The 12,128-nt window shown below is 45.7% G+C and overlaps 1 protein-coding gene across 1 annotated transcript in view; it reads right to left on the bottom strand.

Annotated features, from left to right (window-relative positions):
- LOC119857534 (NACHT, LRR and PYD domains-containing protein 3-like) overlaps positions 1-12,128 on the bottom strand; it is a 133,827-nt gene that overhangs the window by 21,892 nt on the left and 99,807 nt on the right. Inside the window, exon 2 of the mRNA XM_043516757.1 lies at positions 7,318-9,040. Within this exon, the coding sequence (XP_043372692.1) occupies positions 7,318-7,685 (368 nt within the window). The 5' untranslated portion in view covers positions 7,686-9,040. The remainder of the gene's footprint in view (positions 1-7,317; positions 9,041-12,128) is intronic.

The following is a 12,128-nucleotide window of genomic DNA, read 5'->3' as shown; positions in this document are numbered from 1 at the left end:
CAGTTTTACAAACAGAGCATTTTTCATCAAAAAAAAAAAAAAAAAAAACAAAAACCACAACAACAACAACTTTTCTTCCAGATCTAGTTACCGGGATCTAGTGGGTGGGACACAGATTCCCATATGCTACACTGATCCCTGTCTGCAGTTTTGGCCTCTTGGGTCCATTAGCAGCTGGAGTGAGTTAATGCGCTATATGGTGGATCTTTGGATCCTCAGATCTCAGAGCAGCACTGGAAGGGACCCTAAAGCTTTGCTGTCATAAATATAAAGGGAAGGGTAAACACCTTTAAAATCCCACCTGGTCAGAGGAAAAACCCTTTCACCTGTAAAGGGTTAAGAAGCTAGGATAACCTCGCTGGCACCTGACCAAAATGACCAATAAGGAGTCAAGATACTTTCAAAAGCTGGAGGGAGGAAGAAACAAAGTCTCTCTCTGTCCGTGTGATGCTTTTGCCAGGGACAGAACAGGAATGGAGTCTTAGAACTTAGTAAGTAATCTAGCTAGATATGCGTTAGATTCTGTTCTCTTTAAATGGCTGAGAAAATAAGCTGTGCTGAATGGAATGTAGATTCCTGGTTTTGTGTCTTTTTGTAACTTAAGGTTTTGCCTAGAGGGATTCTCTATGTTTTGAATCTGATTACCCTGTAAGGTATTTACCATCCTGATTTTACAGAGGTGATTCTTTTACTTTTTTTTTCTAATTAAAATTTATCTTTAAGAACCCGATTGCTTTTTCATTGTTCTTAAGATCCAGGGGTTTGGGTCTGTGTTCACCTATGCAAATTGGTGAGGATTTTTATCAAGCCTTCTCCAGAAAAGGTGGTGTAGGGTTTGGGAGGAAAAGATTTTTCCAAGCGGGCTCTTTCCCGGTTATATATCTGTTAGATGTTTGGTGGTGGCAGTGATAAAGTACAAGGGTAAAAGGTAAAATAGCTTGTACCTTGGGGAAGTTTTTACCTAAGCTGGTAAAAATAAGCTTAGGGGGTTTACATGCAGGTACCCACATCTGTACCCTAGAGTTCAGCGTGGGGAAGGAACCTTGACATTTGCAGTAGTGACAGCAGCCTGTGAATTGCTCATTGTGCCAGCACCTGGCCCTGACTCAGGAGCAGGATCTATGCAGGAGGAGACTATTCCAAATGCCCTTTTCACATTGTCCCATAACTAAGCTGAGGGAAGGGGGTGGGCAGGAGACATCTCGCAGTTGGGCGCTGCACACATTACAGAGAAGGAATTAAGGATACTGCCCAGCAGAGCCAAAACAGATCAACTTCTCACCAGGTGAAAGACTGCAGTAGCACTACTACCATCAGCAGCAAGGTGGAGCTGTATTGTAAGATATTGGACTAATGGCTGGGGAACACCTGTGACATGGCCAGGGACTGGGCAGTGCAGGAAACAGCAAGGCTTTGAAGATGCTAAGGCTAGTGGAGCGGGAACAAGAAGTGATTGCTTGATTGCTTCAGGCAACTGGCTGGGTGCCAACACAGAGTCCAGGAGCAGCAGGAGCTGAGCTGCAGTCAGCTGCCATTTGAGAGTCTTCTGAATTGTTTGTGGCTAAGCCTGCTGTAAAGGACTGGGGCATAGATGGTCTGGCCTAGTGGTTACAGGTGGGCTGAGCTTTGCTCTCTAGGGACAATAGTTGCTAGGCTGGAGTTGGAGGAATCACAAGAGCCAGGTTCTGTAGGCAAGGGTCAGCGTCAGAATCAGGCTAGAGTCAGAGGCTGGAGGTCAGGAGACCAAGCAAAGTCTGGCATTGCAACAGGCCAAAGTCTGTGTGGCAGCCCAGACAACTTCCTGTGGCAACCCCTAGCGTTAAATAGGGCACTTGGACAATCAAAGGGCCACAGGGTGCCTCACTCTGGATCTCTTGGGCAGTATGTCCTGCAGCACCTATTCTCCATAAAGCTCCCTGGCTTAACTCACAGCAGGAGTTTGCCTGGGACTGGTAAGTATCCGAGTGTGTGTGTTTGCTTGCTGAGGAAGTATCCGAGCGTGTGTTTGCTGGGAGGGCAGGGAGAGAGCCTGAGTGAGTGTCTGATTGGCTGCTAGCCTGCAGGGGGCGGGCATTAGGGTGTCTGTGTGTTTGCGTCAGGGAAGCCTGGCTGTTTAGAAATAGCCAGAGCCTCGCGAACCAGCTGAGCGGCAGCGGAGCAGCGGGGACAGCAGAGCAGCTCACAGCAGGAGTTTGCCTGGGAGTTCGCCTGGAGTGAGCCCAGTGAGGCTTACATCTTGCCAACGTCTCTGAGGAAGCTCATAGTAGGTAGGTGATATGGAAGGGGGGGGTTCAGCTGTTGTGACCTGCACTGGATGTGCCATGTTTGTCTTTCTTCCACAGGACAGAAGCGACTTTGTCTGTACAAAGTGCAAGCTGGTCTCCATATTGGAAGAGAAGATTGAAGGTCTGGAGCAACAGGTAACGACCCTGCGTTGTATACGAGAGACTGAGGATTTTCTGGACCAAACTCAGGATAGCCTTCTAGGGGCACAAAGCTCTAAAGATATAGAGCAGGTTGCACAGAGGAGCCAAGAGGCCAGTGAAGAAGCTTGGCAACATGTGACCTCCAGAAGAGGTAAGCGGAATGTCCGGGTTCCAGTAACACAGACACAGGTAACTAACCGCTTTCATGTTCTCTCCACAAGTACCATTGCGGAGAGTGGACCAGATGATATGTCTGGGGGGAGAAAGCAGAAGGAGACTCCGCTGGTTGGGAGGCATGAGATGCGATGTCCTGAGGTTGGGGGTTCCACGACCACCACTCCCAAGAGGAGAAGGAAGGTGGGTGGTGGTGGTCGGGGACTCTCTCCTCCGGGGGACTGAGTCATCTATCTGCCGCCCTGACCGGGAAAACCGAGAAGTCTGCTGCTTGCCAGGGGCTAAGATTCGTGATGTGACGGAGAGACTGCCGAGACTCATCAAGCCCTCGGATCGCTACCCCTTCCTGCTTCTCCACGTGGGCACCAATGATACTGCCAAGAATGACCTTGAGCGGATCACTGCGGACTACGTGGCTCTGGGAAGAAGGATAAAGGAGTTGGAGGCGCAAGTGGTGTTCTCGTCCATCCTCCCCGTGGAAGGAAAAGGCCTGGGTAGGGACCGTCGAATCGTGGAGGTCAACGAATGGCTACGCAGGTGGTGTCGGAGAGAAGGCTTTGGATTCTTTGACCATGGGATGGTGTTCCATGAAGGAGGAGTGCTGGGCAGAGACGGGCTCCATCTTACGAAGAGAGGGAAGAACATCTTTGCCAGCAGGCTGGCTAACCTAGTGAGGAGGGCTTTAAACTAGGTTCACCGGGGGAAGGAGACCAAAGCCCTGAGGTAAGTGGGAAAGCGGGATACCGGGAGGAAGCACAGGCAGGAAGGTCTGTGAGGGGAGGGCTCCTGCCTCATACTGGGAATGAGGGGCGATCAACAGGTTATCTCAAGTGCTTATATACAAATGCACAAAGCCTTGGAAACAAGCAGGGAGAACTGGAGGTCCTGGTGATGTCAAGGAATTATGACGTGATTGGAATAACAGAGACTTGGTGGGATAACTCACATGACTGGAGTACAGTCATGGATGGTTATAAACTGTTCAGGAAGGACAGGCAGGGCAGAAAAGGTGGGGGAGTAGCACTGTATGTAAGGGAGCAGTATGACTGCTCAGAGCTCCGGTACGAAACTGTGGAAAAACCTGAGTGTCTCTGGATTAAGTTTAGAAGTGTGTGCAACAAGAGTGATGTCATGGTGGGAGTCTGCTATAGACCACCGGACCAGGGGGATGGAGGTGGATGAGGCTTTCTTCCGGCAACTCACGGAAGCTACTAGATCGCATGCCCTGATTCTCATGGGTGACTTTAATTTTCCTGATATCTGCTGGGAGAGCAATACAGCGGTGCATAGACAATCCAGGAAGTTTTTGGAAAGCGTAGGGGACAATTTCCTGGTGCAAGTGCTAGGGGAGCCAACTAGGGGGAGCGCTTTTCTTGACCTGCTGCTCACAAACCGGGTAGAATTAGTGGGGAAGCAAAAGTGGATGGGAATCTGGGAGGCAGTGACCATGAGTTGGTTGAGTTCAGGATCCTGACGCAGGGAAGAAAGGTAAGCAGCAGGATACGGACCCTGGACTTCAGGAAAGCAGACTGACTCCCTCAGGGAACAGATGGCCAGGATCCCCTGGGGGACTAACATGAAAGGGAAGGGAGTCCAGGAGAGCTGGCTGTATTTCAAGGAATCCCTGTTGAGGTTACAGGGACAAACCATCCCGATGAGTCGAAAGAATAGTAAATATGGCAGGCGACCAGCTTGGCTTAATGGTGAAATCCTAGCGGATCTTAAACATAAAAAGAAGCTTACAAGAAGTGGAAGGTTGGACATATGACCAGGGAAGAGTATAAAATATTGCTCGGGCATGTAGGAAAGATATCAGGAGGGCCAAATCGCACCTGGAGCTGCAGCTAGCAAGAGATGTCAAGAGTAACAAGAAGGGTTTCTTCAGGTATGTTGGCAACAAGAAGAAAGCCAAGGAAAGTGTGGGCCCCTTACTGAATGAGGGAGGCAAGCTAGTGACAGAGGATGTGGAAAAAGCTAATGTACTCAATGCTTTTTTTGCCTCTGTTTTCACTAACAAGGTCAGCTCCCAGACTGCTGTGCTGGGCAACACAAAACGGGGAAGAGATGGCCAGCCCTCTGTAGAGATAGAGGTGGTTAGGGACTATTTAGAAAAGCTGGACGTGCACAAGTCCATGGGGCCGGACGAATTGCATCCGAGAGTGCTGAAGGAATTGGCGGCTGTGATTGCAGAGCCCTTGGCCATTATCTTTGAAAACTCGTGGCGAACGGGGGAAGTCCCGGATGACTGGAAAAAGGCTAATGTAGTGCCCATCTTTAAAAAAGGGAAGAAGGAGGATCCTGGGAACTACAGGCCGGTCAGCCTCACCTCAGTCCCTGGAAAAATCATGGAGCAGGTCCTCAAAGAATCAATCCTGAAGCACTTAGAGGAGAGGAAAGTGATCAGGAACAGTCAGCATGGATTCACCAAGGGAAGGTCATGCCTGACTAATCTAATCGCCTTTTATGATGAGATTACTGGTTCTGTGGATGAAGGGAAAGCAGTGGATGTATTGTTTCTTGACTTTAGCAAAGCTTTTGACACGGTCTCCCACAGCATTCTTGTCAGCAAGTTAAGGAAGTATGGGCTGGATGAATGCACTATAAGGTGGGTAGAAAGCTGGCTAGATTGTCGGGCTCAACGGGTAGTGATCAATGGCTCCATGTCTAGTTGGCAGCCGGTGTCAAGTGGAGTGCCCCAGGGGTCGGTCCTGGGGCCCATTTTGTTCAATATCTTCATAAATGATCTGGAGGATGGTGTGGATTGCACTCTCAGCAAATTTGCGGATGATACTAAACTGGGAGGAGTGGTAGATACGCTGGAGGGGAGGGATAGGATACAGAAGGACCTAGACAAATTGGAAGATTGAACCTCATTAGATTTCTTTTGGCCCAATAAGGATAAGTGCAGGGTCCTGCACTTAGGATGGAAGAATCCAATGCACCGCTACAGACTAGGGACCGAATGGCTCGGCAGCAGTTCTGCGGAAAAGGACCTAGGGGTGACAGTGGACGAGAAGCTGGATATGAGTCAGCAGTGTGCCCTTGTTGCCAAGAAGGCCAATGGCATTTTGGGATGTATAAGTAGGGGCATAGCGAGCAGATCGAGGGACGTGATCGTTCCCCTCTATTCGACACTGGTGAGGCCTCATCTGGAGTACTGTGTCCAGTTTTGGGCCCCACACTACAAGAAGGATGTGGATAAATTGGAAAGAGTACAGCGAAGGGCAACAAAAATGATTAGGGGTCTAGAGCACATGACTTATGAGGAGAGGCTGAGGGAGCTGGGATTGTTTAGTCTGCAGAAGAGAAGAATGAGGGGGGATTTGATAGCTGCTTTCAACTACCTGAAAGGGGGTTTCAAAGAGGATGAGGGGGTTCTCAATGGTAGCAGATGACAGAACGAGGAGTAATGGTCTCAAGTTGCAATGGGGGAGGTTTAGATTGGATATTAGGAAAAACTTTTTCACTAAGAGGGTGGTGAAACACTGGAATGCGTTACCTAGGGAGGTGGTAGAATCTCCTTCCTTAGAGGTTTTTAAGGTCAGGCTTGACAAAGCCCTGGCTAGGATGATTTAACTGGGACTTGGTCCTGCTTTGAGCAGGGGGTTGGACTAGATGACCTTCTGGGGTCCCTTCCAACCCTGATATTCTATGATTCTATGAACTGCAGGGCTGCCTGGTGGCACTGTGGGAATATCAGCTGTCCCAGGCTCTACAGACCCAGGTTCTACTCCTTATTCCCTTTCCTTTTGCTATTCAGGTGCTCAAGGACCTGGACAGGTCTAACTCATTTGCTACTGTGACTAGGCTATAGGACAGGGCAGGTCACTTATACAGAGCTCGCTGGATCTCTAGGTAAACTGATCCACACAAACAACATGCCTTTCGACAAGTCAGATGGAAGAAGCAATGAATATGGGCATGCTTATAATATGGAACAGTAATTTGGAAAGCAGTGACTCTGAAAAGGACTTGGAGTTATGACGGAGAACCAATTGACCATGATCGCCCAATGCAATGCTGTGGCTGAAAGGGCTAATGGGATGTATAAACAGGAGTGTATATATAGTAGGAACTAGGAGGTTACATTTCTCTTCTCTTCAGCATTGGTGAAACTGGCAAAGCTAAAGTGTTTACTCCAGTTCTGGTGTCCAGTTTCTTCAATGCAGACAGGTACTTAGCTAACCACTCCAGCCCATAGCATCTTAACTTCCTCTCCTTCTATCTGATCCAGTCTAGTTTCCCAGGAAACTAATTGGTCCCAGCTGTTTCCAGGTCCTTCTGCTTAACCCTCACTTCCTTATTCCTAAAAAAGAAAAGGAGTACTTGTGGCACCTTAGAGACTAACAAATTTATTAGAGCATAAGCTTTCGTGAGCTACAGCTGAAGTGAGCTGTAGCTCACGAAAGCTTATGCTCTAATAAATTTGTTAGTCTCTAAGGTGCCACAAGTACTCCTTTTCTTTTTGCGAATACAGACTAACACGGCTGCTACTCTGAAACCTTCCTTATTCCTGCCTACCCTGCAATCATAAGGTTTTCTGACCCAGCTACCTTGACCCAACCAGACCCAGAGGGACAGCGTAACTTCATTTTACAAGAAAAGACAAATCTGCAAATATCTTATAATCCACTGAAAAAAGGGGCATTATAATGGTGATATGATGAGATGTCACTCTAAGGATTTACTGATTAATATTAAATAAATGGATACTTACAGAGGAAATAACCATTTCCGTTGCTTTGCTATCCATCCTTCTTCTTGTTCTCCAATCCCAAGTGTACAATTACATAGGTAAAGTGACTGCTTACTACAACAATGCTTTACACAGAATGAAAGAGCAATTTCATCCATTGTTGTAAGCCTGATGTGTTCCAGTCTAATTTCTTGGAAATTATCCATTGTGCTTTTTGCAAACTCTTCTTCCTGACTCTCATACAAACAGTGAAACAACTCAAGCTGGTCACGCAGTTCCTCATAGGTCTTATAGGGCATAGAGGAGATTTTTTTAGCCTCTGCTTCAAACCACTTCAATAAATCTAGCTTTATTGCAGATGATGTTTTACAATGTAATTTTTTCTCCATGTCATTTAGTCTCTTTATTTAAGAGACCAAACAAGAAATGTACTGTTGCCATCAAATAATTATTTTTAGATGGTCCATAAATTTTTAGCAAATTGTTCGCATCTTTCTTAGAAGAGAGATTTTGTTTTCTCTTCATTTTCTTCCAGCATATAAAACAGAGCTGCAAAAAAAACTTGGAAACTCAAGTGAATGAAGCTGTAGACACTTTCACATTCTGTATCTTTTTGAAAAATATTTTTTATTCAGAAAGAGAGACTGAATCTTACTCAAGGATAAATTGTGTTTCTTCAGGTCACCTTCTTCAAACAGTATTTTCTGTTCTAAAATTCCATCTGCAGCCAATGAGCAAAGCTACCGCAGGGTAGTTTGAGACCGTTGCATTGAGTCAGCAAAATGATCAGTTAGCAGAATGGACAGAAAGAGCAAATATACCGATGTGGTTGTTTTTGAAGTTTGTGCAAGATCTTCCCCTCTTTCCATCTGTTGCTTCATAACCGTGCAGATGATCCAACACACAATGGGGACAAAGCACATGGTGAAGAGCATTTCATTTTCTTTGACAAAATTAAAGGCTTGTGTTGCTTTCTTTTCATCACAAAAGAATTTATGAAAATATTCTTTCCTCTCTTCTCCAGAAAATCCCATGATCTCTGCATAACATGGAAATTTCAAATTCTGCTGTAGTTTCTCCAGAGCAGCTGGTCTTGTAGTGATCAGTAAGAAGGATTTTTGAAGAACTTTCTTTCTCAGTAAACTGCACAGTACAGTTTTCACTGGCTTCTTTTCAAATGGGTCAGTGCACAGACCAACTTCATCAATATCTAGCAAGGAAGTCAATTCATCAAAACCATCTATTATGAACAGGAGTCTTTCTGGTTTCTCAAAAAATTCTTTAAATTGGTCCTTTTCTGTTAGGACAATTGTCTAAAACCAAATCAGCAACACTTTTCAGTTCAGTAACAAGATTTATTTTTCTGCAATTTATATCAAAAACATAATCAAACTTTTTCTGATAGAGTTTCCAGCTGCCCAGTCCAACATGATCTTTCTTGCTGTCATTGTTTTTCCAATTCCAGCAGCTCCCTGCAACACCACAGTTCTTGGGCTTTGTTGATTTCTACCAGGGTCAAATAAAACACTAATCTTAGTGAGACTGGTCTGGTGAGCCATCAACTCTGTGTGTCTCCTTCCTCTGGTGATTATTTCATGTTCTTTCTCCTCCCGCCGCCGATGTTCCTTTACAATAAGCAGTTCTGTGTATCTTGTCTAGACTCACATATTCACCCAGGCGAGCATTTCTGTCTTCTATTACTTGGTATTCTTCTTGTATATGATCTCTATATTTTTCTGGTAATCTAACTCAATTAAAATGGCATGAAACATTAGACATACTGAGTACAGTTGTTCAAACAAAGGTCATTTGAACTGTCATTCATCGGTTATATCCAAAAGTTGGACATAAGATATTGGTGGCATTCTATTCTTTCTGGTCTCCCCCCCGCATTTCGCCCAACATTCCCACCATCATGTGACTCTATATCTTGCAACAATTTTACATATTAAAATTAGTCTTTTGTCTATTTAATTATTTCGTACGTGATCATCTCTCACTTTGGTTCTGAATCAGCAATGCCCTTAAGCATAGACTGAAGTCCCCTTACAATAAATGAGAGTTGAGCATGTGCTTAAAGTTAAGAATTTGCTCAAGTGCTTTTCTGAATAAGGATAATTTAGCTCATTCCTTTTTGTTGTTTCTTCTGACTTTTAGTTTTCATCTTAGTCTTATTTTTTCTATTCTCCTCCCTTTCCCCCCCCCCCGTACCCTTTGTCTTCTTTTATTTCTAACTACTTCTCTTCTTGCTCTCTGGTTATATTTTCTCTCCTCTCCTGTTTGCTAGCTTTTCTAATCCCTTTCTGCTTTTCTCATGTCTAGATACCCTTCTCTGCTTCACTCTCTACCCCTATTCCTTGCTACTGCGACTCCAAACACTGGAGGATAGGATTGGACACCGGTATTTAGTTGGGACCCATCTCTAATCCCGATTGCAGTATGGGAAATGGAATGCCAGTGTTTCAGTGGACAGTTGACTTGCTTATGAAGGCCCTGTCTCTGCAATGGGCCAAGACCCCTAGCTTGACTTCATCTTCCATGATGCACCATGGTTTTCTCTCTTGCTGAGCTACATGGTGCACTGTGGGAGATGGACAGGTTCCCTTTCTGGAGTACAACAGAGAAGAATGGGGTCATGAGGCACATGAACTGTGGCTCACATACAGCACTCCAGCAGCATTTCAGAATGCTATTTTAAGAGTGTTAACACATCCTTTAAAACACGGGTTCTCAACCTTGGGCCACAGCTTGTTCGGGGTTAGCCCCTGGTGGGCCGCAAGATGCTTTGTTTACCTGAGCGTCCGCAGGTATGGCCACTTGCAGCTCCCACAGCACCTGCATATCAAACCCAACAACCAAAATGAGAACAGGATATTACAGCCCACTAGACTTATGTGCCACGGGCAGAGGATAGGAGGGACTGAGGTGCACCAGTGTCTGAGGCCTCTGCAACAGCAGAGAATTGATTAAGTGAGATGCACCCAGATAATCCTGGCAAGCAACCCATACCCACACACTGCACAGGGAGGTGGAACCCCCATAGTCACAGCCAATCTGACGTGCATGTAAAACAGAAGTTAGAAAATCCTGTCCAGGATTTTATCATGGCATTGCCACCTCACCTATAGCTACAGTGTCACTGATGCTATTGCTGGAACAGGGCTAGATTGGACCTGGCATTTATGCAGATCTGGAGAGAGAAGGCAGGGTCCTAATTGCACACCCTTGTAATTCCCACACAAGAACAAGGGAACTGTATCCTTGGGGAAACCCTCCATCCCAAAGGGGCAGTGAGAAGCAGAGAGGAGGTAGAGCCCTGATCCTGTTCCCCTCCACATCAGACTGCTGCGTGGGACCACCACACAGGGGAGAATATTAGAGCTGGTTAGAATTTCTCCCCATCTCCCCGCATGGAAAATTTTGACATTTTGGTAGAAAACAAAACAACCTTGAAAGCCAAAAAGTTTTGGTTGAAAACCAAAATTTTGATTAAAAAAAAATGCTGCTGCAATGTGTTATGGGAATTGTAGTTTGCCTCATGCTCCCATTTTCCTCTAGAGGCCAAGATCCCTAGCCTGACTACATCTTCCATGATGCACCACGGTTTTCACTCTTACTGAGTAACCATGGAGTATTGTGGGAGATGTAGTCCAGAGAGGGAGTCTGGCCCATATTGGAGAAAGGGGTCATGAGTCACCTGAACTATGACTCCCATACAGCACTTCAGCAGCATTTCAGAATCAAATTTTTTCTGTTTTCAGAAGAAAAGTTTGTTTTTCCCATGGAAAGCTGACTACTTTCAGACAAAAGAATTGTTTTGACAAAAACACAATTTTCTGTTGACAGTTTGCTGCACCCTGTTAGTCATACTTCCTATGCATGCCAGGTAGCTCAAGAAGTGTTTGGTTGCTGGGAATAAGGGAGTGAATGTCTCTGATCATTGCTGGTCAGGAGCAAGCCTTACAAAAATTTCCTGAGCCTAAAAGCATTTGCACCAGTCTTCCCAAAGCATTTCTTTGATCCAAGAATTCACAAAACATTGGATAGTGAAATGCCGATGTCACCTAATTTATCTATTATGTTTTTTCAATATTTTTGTTGTTAAAATGTAAAAGGTTAGTTTCACAAATGTAAATATAGTTAATATTTGTCCATTAGCCGTTTCCCTCTTCCAGAAAAAAAAAAAAATCAGAGTTCCCTTCTGCTGCTGTCACCACAGGGAATTCCTGTATCTCCATTCAAGAGGAGTCGTGCTCTCCCAAGGAGGCTCAATGATGATGATGTTGCAAAAATCTCTGAGACGTGCAGACATGCCCTGTGCCCTCCAACCCTGTCCTGCTCCCCCTATTCCCTGGCAGTGCAGCTCCAATGGAGCCACAGTGTCCCAGGGTTCCACCCGCATGGATGGATCTCTGGTAAACAGCCCATGCAGCCCCAGGCCACTTAATGATGTGTCCAGAGGGACTTGTGGGGGGGACGACACATTCCCTTCCACCTCCCACTCTGGCCTTACTCTTACTCCTCAGCTTTCTTCCCTCGCTCATCTTCCCCTCTGTATGAATCCCATGCCCACCACAATTGCAGCAGTATGCATGGAGCTGACCTCTGGGAAGGGTTAGCCCGTCGGTACATCTCAAACAGATCCAAGTAATTCTGTTAAAGCTCACTGGGTGTATTAAGGTCCCTTCAGCCTCCTGCTAAAGAAATGCTGACAGCTGCTTCATCCTTTCAGCCCTCATGATGGTTTGAGGTTTAAAGGCAGTTCTCACAGGAAAAAGGTTTAGAAACTACAACAAGAACAGAAAAACATGAGATCTCCCTTTAGGGGCAGA

This window comes from Dermochelys coriacea, chromosome 6 (genome assembly GCF_009764565.3).
Source record: "Dermochelys coriacea isolate rDerCor1 chromosome 6, rDerCor1.pri.v4, whole genome shotgun sequence".
Taxonomy (NCBI): Eukaryota; Metazoa; Chordata; order Testudines; family Dermochelyidae; genus Dermochelys; species Dermochelys coriacea.
This window is presented reverse-complemented; position numbering and strand designations above follow the sequence as displayed.